Consider the following 21,480-nt stretch of genomic DNA (forward strand, 5'->3'; position numbering starts at 1 on the left):
TCTGGGCTCCAGCAAGGCCTTTGGCACTGTCTCCCACAGCACACTCCTGGAGAAGCTGCAGCCATGGCTGGGACAGGAGCACTCTGTGCTGGGCTCAGAACTGGCTGCATGGCCGGGCCAGAGAGTGATGGTGAATGGTGCTGCATCCAGCTGGCAGCCAGGCACCAGGGGTGTCCCTCAGGGCTCTGTATGCTGGGACCAGTTCTGTTTAATATTTTTGTAGACCACATGGATGAGGGCATCAAGTCCTTGATCAGTAAATTTGCAGAGGACACTAAGCTGGGAGCTTGTGTTGATCTATTGGAAGGAAGGAGAGCTCTGCAGAGAGACTTAGATCGGTTGGATGGATGGGCAGAGTCCAGCAGCATGAAGTTCAATAAGTCCAAGTGCTGAGTTCCACATTTTGGCCACAAAAATCCCCTACAACGTTCCAACCTGGGGACAGTGTGGCTGGACAGTGCTCAGGCAGAAAGGGCCCTGGGGGTGCTGGTGAATATGAGCCAGCAGTGTGCCCTGGTGGCCAAGAAGGCCAATGGCATCCTGGCCCGGATCAGGAATGGTGTGGCAGCAGGAGCAGTGAGGTCATTCTGCCCCTGTACTCGGCACTGCTGAGGCTGCACCTTGAGTGCTGTGTCCAGTTCTGGGCCCTCAGTTTAGGAAGGACATTGAGATGCTGGAGCACATCCAGTGGAGGGCAACAAGGCTGGTGAGGGGTTTGGAACACAAGCCCTGTGAGGAATGTTGGAAGGAACTGGGTATGTTCAGCCTGGAGAAGAGGAGGCTTAGGGGTGACCTTATTGCTCTCTACAGCTTCTTGCAGGGAGGTTGGAGCCAGGTGGGGTCGGTCTCTTCCACAGGGCAGCACTGACAGAACCAGAGGACACAGTCTCAAGCTACATCAGGGAAGGGATAGGTTGGATATTAGGAAAAAGATTTTCACCAAAAGAATAATAAAGCGCCGGAATCCTCTTCCCAGGGAGGTGGTAGAATCACCATCTCTGGATGTGTTTAAAAAAAGCCTGGACATGGCACTTGGTGCTGTAGTTGAAGTGTCAGGGCATAGGTTGGACTCGATGATCTGAGAGGTCTCTTCACACCTTATTATTCTGTGATTCTGTGATTCTGTGTGTGTCCATGGCAATATCACAGGTACTCTTGGGCAAAGTCTCTGAAGCTGCTTTTACTTAACTCAGCAGTGTCTGCCAGAAGGAGAGGACAGAAATGGTGGGAAGAACCTACTAGAAGGAATTCTGGCTTCACTGATAATTCTGGCAAAACTTTTATTGATTTTGGTGGACTGAAGTTATCCATGTCTTTAGGCCCATCTATTTGGTGATGTCTGAAGGGGGTTTGGGATATTTCATTGTATTTGTTTCTCCTGTGTGCTCTGTAATGCCTTTTGATACATACATAGAGGATGCACAAAGATTTAAACTTGGACTCCTGATCATATCTAAGCTTATATCACCATCTGTGGAAAAATATTACTCTTGTGATGTTTCTAGGAGAGAAATATGTTATCTACAACAATATTAATTAGATATTATATACTATAAATTGGATAGTATTTGAGATTAAATTGTGGAACCTGTTTTAATAGAATCCAGAAACAACGAATGAATTGTTCTCAAAACTCTACAAAGAGGCTGAGAAGATCAAGCAGTGGAAACTGACTGTGGAAACTGAACTAAACCAGAAAGAAAGAAAACTCCAAGAGAATAGAAAGATTATTGAAGCACAGAGTAAAGCCATTCAAGAACTGCAGGCCAGTATTGTATAATGTACATTGAATAGATGAAGTTCAGTGTTTCCTGATTCAGTATGACACTATTATTGATACAATTAAATATTAAAGACTGTTGCAGCTTGATTTGTGCCTTGAGAAAGTGATTATTTTGAGAAGTTGCAGGCACCTGTCCTGTGTGAGTGTGTGTATGAAGAATAAACCTGTAAGTGTCTCATTTGCTGGTAAATTATTGTTCATTAATTACTGTATCTTTCATGAAAAAGATGACTCAGCATGTAATACCAGATAAAACAGACTTCTGTCTACTGATGCCCTAAATGACTTTTTCATGAGGGATTTGAGAAATCAAAGTGCATTTCTAATACATTTTTCAATAACAGTGTCTTTTTGCATTTGTTCCCCATGAAATCAGTTTGAAAATGGAAAACTCCATTTGAAACTGGAAGATGAGATATGTGAAAATAAAGATCTCTTGAAAGAGTAAGTAATAGAACCAAGGATATATTTTTGTGGTGGAAATAATCCGTTTTCACATGGGCAGTTTTATGTAGCTGTTAAATATTGAAGGTCATTTCCATTGTTACTCCTTAGGTGTACAAAGTACTGTGCACTCCTGTGCAAACATGATATTTTTCCCTCCTTTAGAGCTGCTGCTTCGAGGCATCTGTGTAATCTGCTCAAGGAAACCTACACTCGTTTCACAGAGAAGACCAGCAAATGTAAATGCTTTTTTAGTTTTTATTTATCAGAGTAAATGTGCTTCTAGCTTGCTCTGAATTCACAAACAGAAGCAAGAAGAAGAAATTTCTCGTGCTGTTCAGAGAAGTTCTCCAGTTGAGATCGACTGGATGTGGCTCTCAGAATGAGAAGTGAATTTTAAGTGGCTCACAAAATTGGAAGTGAAGCCCCAGGTCTAACAGACTTTTGGTTTGTAATGCTAAATGCAGAAGGCTTTTGAAGGCAGTGAAATTGTTTGCTGCAAGGTTGCCAGCCTGGGAGCTCTTTGGTGCCCAAACAGTGCTCCAGGTTTGAGGCAGTGCCCACAGCCCCGACTGGCACTGGCAGCCACTGCAGAGCAGGGCAAGGCTCCCCAAGGCTGCTCAGCCCATTGAAGCTTTGCAGTCCCAGCCACACACTGGGAATATATTCAGACATAAGAAGTGACACTTCATGCCTGTTTTTAGGCAGTAGAATCTACTCTAAATTCCCAGCACTCTGGAACAGATTTCCAGAGCTGACATTTCCTGTTTTCAGCCATCACACATTTGTGGGGAAAAAAGGTCTGAACCCCAAGGTATAATGAGTAACTGGAATTCTTCTCATGAAACTGAACAAGCCAAGACAGTTGGATAACCTAATGAAGTTTAAATTCTTGAGGTTTTAAAACATGTTCTTGATTGGGAATTTTACTTTATATGCAATTTAGAATTTTACTAACTTGATCGTGGAGACTTAAGAAGTGTCTGTTTCTTTTTTGTCTTAATTCTAGAAACACTAGAATAGTTGGAATACACTTAATTCTAGAAACACAGTGCATAGATGTACTGTTCTTTTTTGATACCTGTTTCTGTTACTGTTCTCTTTTTAATTGTTTTCTATCAATTACAAAGGGGAAAGAAAAGAAGGAAAATATGGACATGGAGTGTTGCAATTTTATGACAGATCTGTGGTTATAGGTATCTGCTGATAGGAAGAAATTCAGTGCTAAACCCTAGATTACAATTTATAAATACTAACAGTTTTGATACATTATTATTCAACAGCATTAATACTATAATAGTTAATATGGTCACATAAGCTGATCCAAAATTACACTTTTCACAGAAAAAAATATCTTGGGAAGGAAATTTAAAAGCTGAGCTTGCTCAGTGTTTCAATGAAATACATATTTTCCCTAGATTCTAAATTTTTTTGGATTGTAACTTTTGGCACCATGTTTCATAATGACTTATTTAATAACAATGGAGCTGATAATTCCTTTTTTAATTCATTATGCTGATTAAGTATTATGACTTGGGCAGCTGGCATTCTTGTTCAAAAGAAAAACTTTCTCATATGTTCTTGCTTTGATAGATGAACAGGAAAAGGAAGCAACAATACAATTGTATGAGGAACTTCACAGCAACGTAGAAGTAAGTGACCAAGCTTGATGAAAGGAATGTGAGTTCTGTGAGCTGAGCTGAGTTCCATGTTTATGTTGGGATACTGTTTGTGTCCATCATGTGTGGGTATCATGTCATGTGTGATGCAGGAAGTTGTGTTTTCAATCCCTTTTCAAGAATTATTTTTGTGTTATATCAAACACGTTCAATGGAGAAGGTGCAGCAGTGTGTGGGATGTAGATCCCTGTGATCTGGGTGATGTGTGCTTAGTGCTGGGTCACTGCCACAACTTCTGGCTTCTTTTTGGGCTCTGTTTCACCTCCCTGCTGGTTCCTCAGAATGGTTGAGGTGGGCAGCAGCCCCTGGAGAAGTTCCAGGGTTTCCAATATTGAACTTCAAGTATTAAATTTTGTTTTTAGAGAATGACAGTGGCATTTGAAGAGCTTCGTGTGCAAGCAGAGAACGACAGACTGGAAATGAGTTTCAAATGTGAGAATTCTGTTTATTGAGTTTATGCAGCTGGCTCAGTTTTGTACTTCATAGCTTGTGTTACACATGCAGTGTCAGGGCAGGCAGATGTGAAGTGCTGGAATGGTGAGCAGCTCACACTGAGACACTGGGACCCTTCTTTTATTCCTGCTGCCTTTGGTCACTGCCTGGCCCCTTCTGTTGCTGTTCCACTGGGCCAAATCTGAAACTTTATTTTTCAAACAGTCACTCAAAATTGAAGTTTTGTCTGTGAGGTACAGTCTAGAGATCAATATTTATTTCACATAGTTTGTTTATTTAAATGAGAATCCACTAGTGTATAGCTACAGAAACTTTAGCTAAATGCTCTCTCTCTGTATGTATAGCCTGCTATGTTCCTGTTTCATTTTCACATGGTCTTTTCTGTTTGTATTTTGATTATAAAATCAAACATTGCCTCAAGAATTACTCTTGGGAAACAAATGCTAGAACTGTAGAATTCCAAGCAATCTTAAAGTGGAAGTTGTATTGAACTTGGAGTATATCTCAGCTAGAATGTTAACTATGGATGTTACTGTATCTCCAAAGTAAAAGAAGAAGCAGAAAAAGTGGACAAGTTTGAGAAAGAATGCAGACTGGAAGTCAGCCAAAAGGAAAAGCAGGTTTGCTCATTTTACCATCTAAGATGTAGAGCTTTATTTGTGCCTAAAGGGGCAATGCAAGAGCCAAGAAGTGTTTCTGGGTATTAGTAAAAAAGACAAAATAATGTCTGAAGCTGCATTTAAGTCAAATCTGCTAAGTTTAATGATGTTTCAGTACCTTTAGTCTACTGGAATTGATGGTTTGATTTTGAATTGGAGAACTTTTTTGTTTAGAGTAATGTGACTTGATCAATATTTGGCTAAGATTGTATCTAGCCAAATATTATCTATCTATCTATCTATCTATCTATCTATCTATCTATCTATCTAATCTAACTTGAATGACAGCAAAATGTCTGCTTATCATAGCTGGGGTACAAATGAAAATTATTATCTGTCCCTTTTCCAGACTTCATGATGATATTTCTTGCATTTTTCTAGATTTCAGCTCTTACCATACAGAGAGATGAAAAAGATGATGTCATAAAAGACATCAAGGCTCAGCTGCAGATGTCACAAAATAAGATTGCTGACTTAATGGAAGCAAAATGTAAGAGTTCTGCCTGCTGTGTTTAAATGTAATTGTTTACAGAATTTCAATGTAGTTGTTTATGATTGTTTATTTATTATATGTAATTGTTTATTAGAAGCATAGGAAACAGGGCCATGATAGTCTTATTCTGTTGCTGGTTGGCAGCAGAATTTTGGGGCCTTGAAGGCCTTATTTTTGTTTGGAACAGGAGCTGCTCATGTGGGAGCAGGACTGGCAGGGCAGTTTTTAGGGTGAGTCAAGCAGTGAGAGCTTTTGAAAATTGCAAGGGGAAAATATGTTGCTTCAGTTTTGCAAATTTAAAGTCAGGCAGATGTCACTGAGGAAACTTACTTTTCAGAACTTACTTTTCAATATTTTAAGCCATCTATACTCAAATTTTATCTATCATTTTATAGTAGATGATGTCAGTACCATTGGTCTTTGTTACATTCTTTAAATGTATGTAATTTTCCATTTTTAGCAGCATTTTTTAGTAAATATCCTATTTTTAACAATATAAACTTTTTTTTTTGTTTAGTACATAATGAAGAAATGTTAAAGGAATCCCAGGGCAGTAAAGAACATTTGAGGGCAGAGCTGGAAGAGGCTAAAATTTCATTGCAAAAGGCAGAGGTACCCCTTACTTATAGCTCTATAATAGAAATAGACTAGATGAGCATTTGCATAAATAATTATGGATACTTTAGACACGAAACAGCTGTAGCTGTTTGTTGGAAAACATATTTAGAAATGATACCATGTCTTGAAGGTTACTCAAAAGAACTTGGAAACTGAATTCCAGACTACAGTGAAAACATTAATTCAGGTTACTGGAGAAAAGGAAGAGCAGGAGGAAGAATGTAAAAAAATGAAGGCTTTGCTTGCAGCACTGACAGAGGAGTTTGAGACTTCTGTTGCCAATTTGAAAAGCTTGCTGCAAGAAGAGCAAAATAGGTAAATTAATGAGTTGAAATTCCAAGAGTGATCTTACAGGTTGCAGTCTATGACAAAACCAAGAACAATTGGAAATGAAGCTGAAATTTGGAGGGTTTTTTCACACAGTGGTCTAAATGCAGAGAATTTAATGTAATTTTTTTTGTTTGTGATAGTTGATACTGTATAAAAAGTAAATTTTTGCCCCCTTCAACTTGCATAATTCTGTCTTTAAAAAATACAGATTTCTGTAGATATATATTTGTTTACTTTTATGTCTACTGTTCTGAGGTTGTAAAACTGTAATTTGATGTGTGTTGCAGGCAGATAAATTATCTGCCTGTTAAAAGTTAAATGTTCTTAAAGTGCTTGTGGTAAGACGTTGTCTTATTGTCCTGTAAGTTTCAAATCCAGTGCTTTGTACTCTACATTTGGGATTTTTCATTTACCATTTCCTTAGATTAAAGAAATCTGAAGATGATTCAAAGCTGCTTACCTTGGAGCTCCAGAATAAATCTGCTGAACTGGGTAAGGCTTGTAGAAAGGCAGAAAATGAGCTGGGCAGTAATAAAAATGTTTTCTGCTTTTTTCTGGAAATGGACTATCTCTAGTAGTTGAAGAAATGATTTTACAGTACCTGTACCTGTCAGGAATGCCTGGATTTATTTTTACTCAGCTGATCCCTTTTCTTTGGGGGTCATTGGTGCTGGCAGCAGCCAAAGGGCAGTGCTGTGCACAGCTCCAACAGTCAGACCATTCATGCATGAATTCCTCTGGAGGTAATTTTGGTTTGCAGCTCAGAGCAGCAGCACTGCAGGTGCCAGGAGTGACTTGTGCAGCAGAGATAAAACCTCCCATGGAGGTTTCTGTGACCCTCCCCATGCTGGAAGTGCAATGATGCTGGCAGGGGTTGTTTTTAAATATCATCAATTTGATATCCTGTGGTTTCTAGGGATGTGCTCCTTAGTCCCCAGAGTAAGAGCTCTGCCTTGCTGTTGAGAACTTGTAAAAAATACCAGAATTGTGACTGTGCACACAGAAACCATCTGGAAGTTAGTAACAACTGGTTTCCTTTCTCAGCATATCCATCTGATACCTTCAGCAGTTCAGATTTTTTCTGGAACAATGCAGGTGCAGCAATACTTGGAGAATACTCCAGTCTTACAGTCCATGGTTTATTTGAAGCTATAATTGTGGAAAACATCATAGGCTCTAAATTTTATTTAAGATAACTATTTAGCTTCTCTTCAGATATAGATTTGCTAATGTCTGAATCATCTTTTCAAGTCTACATTTAGATTAAGTCATAAATTAGCTTTTCATTTCCTTAAATTAATCCAACAAGTTTTGAGAACTGGGTATTGCAAAAGGGTAAATGTTTTATACTGCCTGCTAATAATGAAAAATTATTCCTGTTCCATTCATTTTACATTCCATGTGCTGTAGAAGAGATGACTAAAGTAAAATGTGATAAAGAAGTGCAACTTGAAGAGCTGTCAGAAACTCTGGTAAATGTTCATTTTATTAATCTCATGGCATTTGCTCTTCATATGAAATTCCTCTTGCTTTGTAAGTATCTTAAATGCCATAAATAAACACCATCTAGTCTACCTTAACATTTCTACTAAACTTTCTCACACACAATTTCAGTGTTTTCTTTGAAGAACTTCTTTATTGCCTCTGTTTTTCTTGTCTCCCATGCTTTTGGTTTTTCTTGTCTCTTGTGCTTTTGGTTTTCCTTCTCAAGGTTTTTGGTTATTTCTTCTTTGTTCATGCCCATTCAAATGCCACTCCCTCTGGATATAAAGTTTTCCCATTTTTTCTTCCTTCCAGGAAGGTAATTAGCTCTGGCCTCTGTGAACCCTGCTGTGCTGTGACACAGGCCCATTTTCTGTCACAGAAGTCAAAGCTATATGAAATACACTCTTAACAGAAGTTTATTTTCATTATGATTTTATATTTACAAGCCTAACAAGAATCCATATCAACTCAAGTTAAGATAGTGTGAAATCAGGTGTGCATTTTACTGTGTCTGCTTGTTGTTATAATCTGTGCATTGAGTGTTCTGAACTGAGTTTCACTCATTTTCTAAAATGGGCAAATTGGAGGACTTTGATTGAAGAAGAATCTTGAGGCTACTGTAGAAAATATGCAGAGAGAGAAAAATGTGGAGAGAGAAATGAAAATGCTCTCCAAATGAGAGAGGTCTGAAGCAGGGCAACAGTAACATGTTTTTAGAAATACTGAAGTTGCACATATTGAACTTGTATACAAGTTTATACATAAGAAACAGCACCCAGAGCAGGGTCCCACCCGAATTTTGCAGCCCAGGTAATGAAACTCACAGCAGGGGACAGACATGAACAGCACTGGTGTCACAGTTCACTTTGTCACACCACTTCCAGATCCCAGCAGAGATTGGAAAGATGCAATCTGGATAATCCATGGCATGGATGTTGTTGGGTTCTTCTGAAAGCCTTGTGCTCTTAGTTCATGTCTGATAACCTCCAGCAGTTGGAGTTTGCACATGGGAACTCAAAACTCTTCCTTTTCATTTTGCAGAAAGAATTCCATGGTTTGAAAGCACAGCTGACATGTACAGCTGAGAAGGAACAAGATTACTTAAAGCAGCTTGTGACTCTGAAAACAGATCTTGAACAAGAGGCGTATGACCATTTTGAAAATAGAATGTTTCATTAGTTTTGGTGTAATATAGAAGTTGCTTTAATCCACAGTGAAATGAACTGTGATTGTTTTCTAATGGAAGTTTTGAACCACATATATGACATTATTTATATACTTACATTTCTAAATTCCACTTTCTCTATTTATATGTATTCTATGGCATATGTAGTTGTTCCATATCTCTCTGACTTATTTAACAAGAAGAGAAAGTTTCTGAATTCATTGTTAATCTTGCTTTAAAATACATAATCTTCACTAACCATTATATTTATATAAAAGTTGACTCTGATTTTCTTTCCTTCTTCTGTCACCTTTTTACATCTCTCTGACTCTGCTGCAAAGCTTATATTTGTAGATAATTCCTGGACTTCTTTCAGCATGGAATAACACTTGATAATGGGTATGTTTAATTTAAAATGAGATTTCAAAATGCATCCTCTTATTCCTCTTGGCCATTTGTTTTAAATTAGGTTAAAGAATGAACAGCTAACAGTGTATCTCAGTAAGCTTTCACTAGAGAAAGAACAAACAGCACAAGAGAAAAATGCTGTGGCTGCAGAACTCAAGAAACTGCAAGAACAACAAGAGGCAAGTTGTAAACTTCCAGCTTTCTTGAAAGGACAATACTCAGTTTGACAAATGACTCAGTTTTGCAAATTAGATGATGAGCTGCAACATGACTTGGGTCTGTAGAGTACCTGAGCTATTTTTTGTGTTTGAATTGGAAAGGAAGTGTATTTACACTTGTGAACAAGGCAGGTCTGTGTGCTTTGGATGGCTTTGAATTTTTTAGGAAGTCACTTTGAATTTTATTTCTTTGCTGACACATGGGTCTTTATTTAGGATAGTAAGAAAAAAGAAGACAATACAAAGCAGTTAGTTGAAAATCTAGAAGAGGCAAATAGCCAGCTAAGGCAAGTAAAAGCAAATATTATTAACTGATATTGTTAAAGGAAGTAGACTCAAATAGTTAGTTGTGTTCAAATGCTGCTTTCTGGGATTTTTTGTTTAATGTTTTTCTAGATTATCTAGGTAAACAGAAACTATTCAGAATTGCTGTTGGCCAAGTAGAAATTTTCTCAGATTAGAAATACCAATTGCTGCAGGAACAATGTTTGCCATCATTTTGTATTCCATAGTAAGAGCTGTCTTGTTTTGCATTAGACATCTCAGGTGTGAAGGAAATTCAAATGGAAGTTGAAGGTTATGGATGAAATGTGACAAGGCAAAACTGGATCAGAGTTACTCTCTGTATCCCCAGTTCAATAGGCAGCTCCCATGTTTCACAGCTGCATTGCAATAGTCCAGGTCAGGATGTATTTTCCTGGGGTTCCTGGAACATCTTCTCCTACTTAAAAGAAGCATGGACAGTTCACATATTGACTTACTGGGCCTGTTGCTGCATTTTAAGAACATTTTCATTGAGCAGCTTATGAAGTTCCCATCAACATTAGCAGCTCTTTTTAGAAAATAAAATATGGGTTTATTAGAAGTACTGAAAACAAGTTAAAGGCAATATGTAAATATTTACTAATGTTTGTTAATTTGGTACTTAGAAATGAACTGGAGTCTTTGAAGGAGAAAATGGCAAAGACAGGTGAAGAGATGAAAAGCACACTGGATGAAAGAGAAGAAAATGTATGTCCTGTGTCATGAAAATATCTTACAGAACCTGCAGGGCAGCATTCAATGTAAAATCTTTGTTGGGATTTTTTCTGCAGAGCTCTGCCTGGGGGATGTGATCTCTGCCAGAGGTTTCTTCTTTCCCAGCTGCTGCCAGCTGTGCCCTTGTGTGTCCACATGTGAGCCCTGGTATTTCAAAAGACAAGCACAGTCACTGGGATGTTCACTCTTTGCTGGAAGTTTAATATTAAAGATTTATTTGTTTTCAGGCAAACAGAGAACCTGCTTTTCTGGTTTTTATATACCCACTCAGTGATGGATGGGCTCTGGATTAGATTTTTATATGTACTGTGAGTTTTAGCTTAAATAGATTCAAACATTTTTACTTTCTTTCTATTGGTTCAAAGCAACCTGGGGTTTTTAACATTAGAATGGATTTCAAAATTTCATTGTAAAAGCCTAATATTTACAATTTTAATTTCAGGTTAAGAGAACTGAAAATGAAATTTCAAGAAAGGAAAAGCCATTGAAGATTGTAGAAAATAATTGGGAAAATTCATTTTTTCATGGATGTAGGGAACTTCATACAAGTGCATTTTTTAAATTGTGAAAATGCTGGGGGTTTTTTTCTTCTTCTTTCTTAACTCCATAGCCACTAAGGAACTGGTTCACTGCTGTTAATTAACATCTTGTGGTACTTTATGGCTAAAACTCTGATTATTCTGACATGGCAGCTGGTGTTTCAGTCCCATTGGAACAAACCAGACTGGTGCAAGGGCAGATTTGAGAACATTTACAGGAATTGCTCACATAGGGAGTCATTTGTTGAACTTACTAATTCATGTCTGAAATATCTCTTTCAGATGAATAATCTGAAGAAACAGGTGGAAAATAAAACCAAATGCATGGAAGAGTTGCAACAGGAGGTGTGTAGAGATTTTAAATGTCACAAATACATAAACACATTATACTTTGGGTTGCCTTTTCAGCAGGTTTGTGTCTGCTGTGATGTCTTTAGATACACCTATGTAATTTAAAAATTCTCCTTTTTTATCCTAACCCTGAGCAAACTAGGGAGTCAGCTTTGGAATCACTTGATTTGTTAAATGAGCCTTAATTTGAAAAAAAGCAATTACAAAAATAATATCTTTAATAAACTTCTACTCTTTTTCATTTAATGCATAGTGTTTTTTATGTACTTGTATGAGTATCTCAGTTATCACTAGTAGAAAAGAATTCTGCACTAGCACAAATTGTATAAACTTCACTGTAAAAATAAATAACTTGTATTTTTGGTCATGACATCTTCACACCTTCTGTCAGCAGCATCTTAGTTTTAATTCCCATTCTGCTCCTCATTTGTTATTCCCTGCTGCTGCTCAGGAGGAGCCTTTCCTAAGGTCATGAAGAAACAGTAATTATCACAGAAATTAGCTGAACATTCATTTGTTTGAAGAATTGTTCTGGAACCTGAGTTGCACAACAGAGAGTTATTTGCCTGATGAAAGCTGGAATTTCTTGATGCAGTTAAACCATGACATAATTCTATGAACTTATTAAGATACAGTGCTTGTTTTGTTTTATTTCAACAGAATAAGGTGCTGAAAAAGAAAATTACTGCAGAAAGCAAGAAAAGCAACACTTATGAAGGGAAGGTAGGTTTAAATAACATCATGTAGAAGATGAGGTGAGTGTTTTAAGTCCCAGTGTAAGTAATTATAATACTTGTTAAATACATTCTGAGCTGGTTTATGGATCTGGGATACAGACTTTGCAGGAATGAGCTCATAGTTTTTAGAAGATGCTTCCATTTTAATCATTGGGCACTGACTATTGGACATTTAAGAGATGGATTCAAATTGCAATTAATGATGTTTCTTATCTGTTCCTTACTTTTTTTTTCTTTTGTTGATAGTGGACTGAACAGGGTTCAGCAACCTCATTGTAACAGAAAAGCATTTAAAAGACATATATATACACATATATATATATATATTACTCTTTTTAGTCTGTTCCTTAAATGTGTTCTGCAGTGGCAATCCCTCTGATGGGAATATTGTGTCCAGCTTTGGGTACTGCACTTGAAGAAAAGTGGAGTTTTTTGAGGATATTCATATGATAAACTTAAAAGGAAAAACTGTAATCAAAATGCACAGCTGGGAGGAAAATGTACCATAAAACCTGTGAAAATCTGATACAGATTTACAAGAGAGAAGAAACAAACATCTGTGTTTATTTTTTCCTGAGGCATTCAAAGCATTTAGGGTGACTGCTTAGGGCAGTCTTCCCCATTGTGCTGTTGCCATTGTTCCTTTGAGTATTTTCTAACTCACTTCAAGCCAAAGTTCAACTCTTTATTAAAAAAAAAAAACCTGAACTTTTAAATAGGAAACACTTGAATCATACCTGAAAAGTAACAGTGTTTGTGCTCAAAAATAAGAGGTAAGAAAAAATCATCAACATAGTAATTACTAAACAAATAACAGCAGCAATTCTGCATTCTCCAAAGGTGAATAAATTGCAGTTAGAGATGGAAAATATGAACAAGCAACATAAGGAAGAAGTTGACATCTATAAAAAAGACATAGAAACAAGAAAAGTAAATGAAAATAAACTTCGTGAAGAGGTGAGAGGTGTTAATTTTTACTGCAATTTATTTTTTTTAATTTAAAATGTTTTTATGAAGATTTATTGGCCAGAGTCCTTGCTCATATTTCAGTCTTATTAACATAAATGGAACTTGTTGTGAATCCCTGTGAACAAAGCTTTAGTACATTAGGTGCTTAGGTTGAAGTATTTGAATATGTCTTTGAAAATGAGAACTCAATTAAAAATTCTTTCTTTCAAGATATAGTTCAAAGAAATTCCACCCTTGGTATAAAGTCAGCCCAGTTAAATTAGATTATAACTTCTCCCACATTAGTATTTTTCTGCCCACACATTTTTTGATGGCAATGCTAAGAAATGTTAGGGCGGAGTGCTTGAAATGGCCTTTTGGTTTGCAGTGAGCTTGCCTGCCATGGCTGTACCTTTGATCTTGCCCATGTAAACAATCTGCAGAAAAGATGAGGCATTTGAAAGGGATCTTAAAAGCAAATAAAGGCCAAGTGGGACTGCAAACTTTGTACCCACAGGGGGAAGAAGAAATTAAGATTTTTTAAAAAATATATTGTTATGTTGATGAATGAAATGCAATTTATTACTGACAGGTAGAAAAGATGAGGTTGCTTTGTGATGAAACTGCAATGATACAGAGAGAAACTGATGCCAGATGTCAGCACAAGATAACTGAGATGATGGCACTGATGGAAAAGCACAAGGTCAGAGATTTTCCTGCTTGCTGTGGTTTGCAATGGGTGATACCATGTCAATACCATGTTTATAACTTGTGACACCACGTTAATGACCTTTCAAAAGCAGAAACAGGCCTGAGTCTCAGAAAAGGAAGCTGAACACATGCTGGACTTTGCATCATCTAAAATCAAATTCATTTGAAGATTTTGAAAAGATTCCTATGGGCAGATAATTCCAGTCATCTAAACTTCTGGGATTTCTAGATTTTTTTTCAATTCAGGCTTCCTTTGATACCATCTGAATGCAATATTTTTCAGTATCAGTTTGGCCTCTTTCTCAGAGGTTACCTAGTGACTGTCAGCAGTTTAGCCTGACACATTTTAGTTTACCTTTCTATTCCTCATTTTGCAATATCTTTAGCAGATACAGTAATAAAGATGGCACAGCTGGCTCTTAGTGCTGAGCACATATTGCTGCACAGAAATAAAGCACTCTCTGCCAGTCCACAAAATAATACTTGAATTGAGCATTTTCTGTTTTACAGTTTGTGCAGAAGCATCAATGAATCTTTTCTTTCTGAATCCTAAGAGCCTGGTTTGAAAAAATGATGTTTTAAGACTGGATAACTCCATAATTGTAACATTTAGTCACATGTTTTGAGTTTGTTGTTGGTTTGGTTTTTTTACCACAGAATGAATATGATAAATTGGTTGAAGAAAAAGATGCAGAGTTAAAAGTATACAAAATGAAACAGCAAAAGCAGATATCATCAGAAAGGGCACTGGTAAGGAGCACTTTGCAATGGTCAATAATTCAGTGAAGGGGCTGATGTCCTTGTGGAGTGGTTTTATACTGGCTAAGTGCCAGGCGCACACAAAAAAGCATTCACTCATTTTTCTCTGCTGTAGTTGAGCAGTGGAGGGGAAAGAAAAATTCAGGGACTGAGTTGAGATAAAGATTAGGAGAAAAACACTTTGAGGGTAAAGCAGATTCGAACTTAAATAGTATCAAAAATTATTATTAATAGAATTAAAAGTGAGTAATGAGAATTAAAATAAACCTTTAAAACACTTTTTTTCCCAATCCCTGCCTCTTGCCCACCCACAGCACAGAGAGACAAAAGATGTGATCTTCAGTCAGTGTGTGACTTCTAAAGATCTTTTTTCAGTTTGCTTCGAGAGTTTCTTTTCCTGCTGTGCTCTGGGGTCTTTCCCACCAGAGACAGTTCTCTGGGAACTTTTCCAGTGTGGTTTGAATTTTTACCAGTAGCAGTCCCACCCAACCTGCTGCACCAGATCTTATTCTGGGCACTAAAAACTCCAAATGTTTCTAAAAAGAAATTGGAGTAGCAGTGTGCTTGTGTCTGCTCCTCCAGCTAGTGGGTCATGTTCTGACTCCCCACTTTGAATAGGAAACTTATGTTTTAAATATTTAGATTGTGCCCTCTCACTCCTGTTCTCCCAAGGGTTTTAAGCTATTACCTTGAACACTTCTGATCAAATACCTGTTTCTAACAGTGCTTCAGTCTTTTTTAAACAAGCTAAAGCAAAGCTTCAAGTATAGGGCTGAAAAGCAAATAGAATTATCTTGTGTACCTAATGAGTGTCCCTGTTAATTAGTCCCTGTCTCACTTGGGACTGTTTTCCTTTTTCTGGGCTGTGCATAGTTAACCCTGTCCTTTATTTAATGGTTTGTAGGAAAATGAGCTGTCGTGTTTGAAAAAGGAACTGTCCTCCCTTAAGGAACAACTGAAAGCAGAAATGGAAGAAAAGGTGGAGTTTTTTATTCACTGAGCAGTGGGGGTGAGAGGTGTGGCCTGGGCTTGTGCTGTGGGAAGAGCTGGATTAGAAATGAAACTGAACAGAAAAATAGTGACTTTGGAATGCTGGGGTTGTGCTAAATCTGGTCATCTATTTGTGTGAACTTTGTAACAGTCTGTGATTATAGATTATATATAAATAAACAACAAAACAAAACTCTCCTTTATTTTTGGTAATTTTAACTGGCTAAAGCAAAAAAGTTCCCTAAACTGCAGGGGTTTTTTCAGTGACTTTTGAATGCTGGGGTTGTACTACATCTGGTCATATTTTTGTGTGAACTTTGTAGCAGTCTGTGATTATAGACTGTGCTCTGTCATTACACCAAGAACATTTTTAACAACTGAAATCAAATAAATATTTCCTTGCTGTCACATAACTCTTTTGTAGGAGAATCTCGTAAAAGAGCACTCTGGCAGTATGATTTCTGAAAGTGAAAAGAAACACAAGGTAACTTGAACTTTTTAATTGCTTTTAGAATTTGGGAGTGTTGATATGTGTAGAATCAATTGAAATGCCATGACAATTTATTTGCATTCAACAAAAGACATTGGAATGCTTTTGACTTCAAACTTTTTAAATTATAGAAAATACAAACTTATGTTCCTGGTACTCCTAAACCTTGTTTAGATCTATACAGTGAATCTATTAATGTAAAAAATAAAAAGTCTCCAAATTATATTCCTAAAATTAAAAAAATAAAAGTAAAAATAAAAAAAATGTGTTCTTCAGAACAGGAAGCCCCTTGGGCAGTCCAACATTGAAGTTTTGTAACTCCTAACAGTGAATTTTTCTTGTTGCATTTTTCTGCCTGTATTTCTTACTTCTCTTTCGATGATTTTTTTTTTCCCATGGGATAAGAAGGGATTTTAAAGGGTCACACCATTCCATGGAGATATTAGACAGCAGTTTCTGGGAGGGCTCCCAGTGTGTAATTTTTCTTGCTCAGTTGTTGATATTTTATGTCTCTAGAATTGTTTTACATAGTCTTAAAAGTGTCCATTTGTAAAGGCACTTTTCCTCTATAGAAGAGAAAAAAGCTGATATAGCTGTAAAAATGGTCAAAGTATCAAAGTAGTCCTGACTGCAGAACTCACCCTTCTTCCTGTAAGGAGTTCACTTGTGGTTTTCACATTGGAACAATGGAATCCAGCACCATTTTGATGTTATCTGTCAAAAAAAAGGTTGCACTGGACCATTCAATGCTTCTCAGTTTAACTTCTAATGAAAAAACTATTTTAAGTAACACCAATCTTGATATAGCTATCAGTCTTTCTCTGGAAGCCTTTTCCTGCAGTTTTGTTTGTTCCCATTTTCTTTGATGTTTGATAGAGTCCAATGGAGTGGCTACAGTTCAGAATAACCTAAATTTCTGCAGATAAGCATGGAGAACTTAAATACAATGTGCCATGAAACTCAGCTCTTCCATAGCTTCCCCTTCATTCTCCTCATTTGGCAACAAAAATAGTATAAAAAATGATATTTATACCCCACCCCACTTTGTTTGGGTCTTTGCTCCATGTTTGGATGGAAAGATCAGAGTTCCACCATTTCTCTCAGGTGAATTCTTGGACACTCAGACTGTAAACTGGGTCCTGAGTTTGGCTTTAGATTCCATACTTACCCCATAAAATATAATCTAAAAAGAAAAACATTTTCTTTCCCAGACATGTGTTATAAAGACTCCTCCAAGGGATAAAATGCAGAGTGGAAGAAGCACAAACCTGCCTGCAGAGCAGAGCAGCAGGAAAAAGCAGAAAGTGCTTGTGCAGCTGGACACTCAGTCAGACAGCTCTGAGCACACTGACCTCCTGGTAAGAGTCAGAGAACAAATCATGTGCTGAGCAGCTCTTTGTGCTCACTGCTGGGGCTGAGAATGGAAATAAAGAGTTTGGGCTTCCACATTCAAGCCAATATTTATGTATATTTTTAATTTATTGGTTCTTTCTGGAACTGTAGTTGTATGTACATAATTAACATTCTTTTTATGGAACTGTTAAGCCTCATAATGACATCTTAACTTTTTTTTTCATAGTTTAATATCCTTAGGGGGAAAGAAAAAGTATTTTTAATATAGTGTGACTAAGTAACTTTCAATTTAACTTTTAACTTTTAATTTAATAGAGCATAGTCTCAGAAGAAGAAATGTTTAAAAATTTGTACAAAGATTATCCACAAGCTTCACAATTACATTCCACAGCACCAAAAAAGGTATGTTAGCCTTTCCTAAGATTAAACCAAGCAGTTAATCAGATTGTTTACAGAAACTAAAGGATGGCTTTATTTTCCTTCCTAGAGCCCAGCTCCATGCAGCGTGAAATCTCCAGGCTCTGCTCTGAAACTCAAAACCATGAGGAGAATGCGCGAGGCGGGCTGGACTGCACTCTCCAAAATGGACAGGAAAAGGAAAATTATAGATGCTGTAAAGCTCTTTGCTTAAAATGCAGAAATATCCAGTGCCCTGGCATTGCTTGCAGGGCTGTTTTTCTCTCAGAGTTAGTGCTTTGTTGCATTTTTCTGTCATACTCAGTGTGTTTAATACTATGTTCATTCCTTTACACAAATAAACTTTAGAGATCCATAACTGCAACCCCTGCAGAGCTTTTTCCACCTTTCCTCCCTTGTGCTTCAAAATGTTGGGGAAAAAATTGGCCAGTTTTAAATTTGGAAATAAATAGAACTACATAGAAAGTTGTTTCAAAGCTGTTTCTAGCATTAGAAATTCTAGTTTTAAATAACTTCTGTTCTTTTACATTTACTCTGTTTCTCTTAACACATAAATACTTAGTGGAGAAAATGTAGCTGTTAAATGAATGTTCTTTTACTGAAGTCCTCTTGCTTTTTCCTGCATTTTAATGGCTGTTCGACCAGTCTTTTAGATTGTTTTATTTTCAGTATGTTAAAATGGTTTTGAAACTTCTACAATTTCAGTAGAATTACTTGTATTTAAAAAGATTTCAGCTTCATAAGGAGTAAAATATGCATGTTACAAGATTGTGAAGACAATGTGAAGATGCCATTAAATTGTTTATCTGAAATATAAAGTGTGGGACTATTTGTTGTTGCTTTACATATTTGAACACAGACAGAAATCACCCACCGGGCCTTCCTAGGGACCAGCACAAGTACAAGGATAGTTTAGAACATCTATTTCTGTATTAATCCTTGATTAATCTTGGTTTCACAACAATGACAAACCCTACTTCAGAGCCTAGACATAACAAGAAAACTACAAGTACATCTTAAAATATCATGAAAAATCAAAAATCCCAAATGCAGCTGAAGTGGGAAGCAAAACATATTTGTTTTATTATTTTTGTGTAGTCTTAGGGATAGGCCAGTAGTTTGGGTTCCTTATGTTGAGCTGTTGAGCAGTGATGTAAATGAGATTTATTATTGTATGTAGCTAACAAATATTGTGCAAAGACCTGGAAGAATATGCTGTGCTTTCTTCATGAGCACCTGAAAGTGAAAAATGAGAAGTTTGTACTGCCCGCTTCTAGACTCAAACAGTAACTAATCAATTAGAGCCTTGGTATTTTTTAGGGACATGAATCCATGGTATATCACATAATTCTCCTGATCCTGTGAGTGTGTCCTGTGAGGTGCTGTGTCAATCACCTGAAAAAGTACAAAAATATTGCCAGCAACACTGCAGAAAGCTTGCAGGAAATGCAAACAGCAGGGAAGGGTGTAAAATCACATCTGCCCCTTTCTGTGCCTGTTTTCCTTAATGGATGAGGGTGCCCTGCTTGTGGCCATGGCAGCAGTGCACGGCTCCATCTCTCCTGTCTCTCTCTCTGGCTTCAGGCCCAGTTCCCTGGAGCACCCATGGGGGAGAATCCAGGGAGTGAAAGAGACAAAGGGCCCAAACTCCTGGGCTCAGACACAGACACGTCCATGGGGGAAGGAAAAGCTGTGCAAGGAAGTAAAGCCAGGAATTCATTCCCGGCTTCCCACAGGCAGGTGGGTGTTCGTCCATGCCCAGGTGAGCAGGGCTCCACCCCAGGCAATGGTGACCTGGGGACACAAATGCCATCACTGCCAGCATCCCCCCTTTCTGCTCCTTCCCCCTCTTTCCAGACTGATCCTTCTTCCACACGCTCTGGGAATGCCCTGGGCTTGAGTCAGGGTCCCTGTCCCAGCTGTGTCTCTGCCCCTTTCTGCTGCTCCCCCAGCCCCTCGCTGCCAGGGCAGGATGAGGAACAGGAAAGGCCTTGGCTCTGGGTAGGAACAAAAACCTCCTGGAACCTTCCCTCTGTTTCCAGGCCAAACCCAAGCCCTGCCCCAGAGAAGCCCCTGGGAAGGAAGTTCAGTCTCCCCAGCCCAAAGTAGTGCCCAGAGCCCATCCCAGCCCCAGGCACTGCCTTCCCCAGAGCGTCTCCTCTAGGGCAGGGATGGCCCAGCGAGCACCAGGCCGGTGGCGATTGCAGCTCAGGGGAAAACAGGCGGGAGGGGATCCATGCTGGGAGTTCCAGTGGTGCTTTATGGGCCAGCACACCCAAGGGCTCCAGGCACCAAGAACCAAGAACAAAGCAGGGCCCAGGGTTTTATATGGGACAAGGGAGGTGGAGCTTTGGTGTTGCCATGGTATTTTGTGAAAAATCCCTTTGCCAGGAGTTTTCTCCTGAGAAGCTGAGAAGCCTCAGAGGAAAAGAAAAACAATCATTATCTGCTGCTGTGGAATGCAAGGGGTGCATCTTTGATTGGTCCATGTTGGTTGTTTCTAATTAATGGCCAATCACAGTCAGCTGGCTTGGACTCTCTGAGAGTCACGAGCTTTTGTTATCATTCCTTTCTATTCCTTGCTGGCCTTCTGATGAAATCCTCTCTTCTATTCTTTGAGTATAGTTTCAATATATCATTTTCTTTTAATATATTATAAAATAATAAATCAGCCTTCTGAAACACGGAGTCAAGATTCTCATCTTTTCCCTCATCCTGGGGCCCCTGCAAACATCACCACACTTTGGGTCTGAGGCCAATGGGCAGAGGGAACAAGGGCGGTGCAAAGGCGGGACAAAAGGGCAACAACCAACTGGGATTCAGGGGAGGAGCTGCAGGGAACGGGAACCAATAGGAAAGTGGGAGTGGGGAATGTTGGAGATGAAGGGGAGACGACCATCCTTTAATGCATCGAACTCCAATTTTATTGATCAATCAATCACCTTAAATAACAAAGTTAATGAACTTCATGCATATTCTGTAATCCAATTTCATGATAGGCTAACAGAGAAACTTCTAACCACTCCTCTTGTTTTAGAATACCTACAATTGTTTATTAAAAACAGAACCAGTGTTCCCAAAACTTCTTCATCAGTTCTCAGGGTGCCAGCTTTTCCCAGAGACGGTGTTCTTCTTGTTATGGGAAGACAGCGTGAGAACTTTATTGTTTATAAAGAGAGTCTAATTGTTTATAGAAATCAGAAGGCTGAGAACTGTTAGGAACTGCTTTACTTTTCCCTTCTACTTTTCTCTCAATTATATGTCTCATGGCCTTTTTCTTCAAGCCATTCTTGAAAAACTCTCCAACATTTCCCCCGTTTTCCTTTCTTTGAGAGAAAAGAGGTTAGCTTGCCAGGTTTTCTCTATCATCCTACTAACCATCTTTTGAATGCAACAAGGTAAGATAATGGTG

The 21,480-nt window shown here is 38.2% G+C and overlaps 1 protein-coding gene across 1 annotated transcript; it reads left to right on the top strand.

Annotated features, from left to right (window-relative positions):
• Positions 1 to 2,180: 2,180 nt before the first annotated feature.
• Positions 2,181 to 18,851, top strand: LOC128943671 (synaptonemal complex protein 1-like; the record flags this gene model as incomplete). Its single annotated transcript, XM_054286549.1, has 18 exons — positions 2,181 to 2,227; positions 2,393 to 2,466; positions 3,821 to 3,879; positions 4,269 to 4,338; positions 4,906 to 4,979; positions 5,400 to 5,508; positions 6,029 to 6,081; positions 10,588 to 10,746; positions 11,595 to 11,657; positions 12,324 to 12,386; positions 13,241 to 13,357; positions 13,941 to 14,051; positions 14,717 to 14,809; positions 15,723 to 15,797; positions 16,233 to 16,292; positions 17,510 to 17,656; positions 17,967 to 18,053; positions 18,139 to 18,851. Coding segments are annotated over 18 exons (1,605 nt in total), but the record flags the coding sequence as incomplete, so codon positions are not given.
• Between the last annotated feature and the right edge of the window lie 2,629 nt (positions 18,852 to 21,480).

This window comes from Melozone crissalis, unplaced genomic scaffold (assembly GCF_028551555.1).
Source record: "Melozone crissalis strain CALT ecotype California unplaced genomic scaffold, PUWL_Pcris_2 ptg000053l_1, whole genome shotgun sequence".
Classification (NCBI taxonomy): domain Eukaryota; kingdom Metazoa; phylum Chordata; class Aves; order Passeriformes; family Passerellidae; genus Melozone; species Melozone crissalis.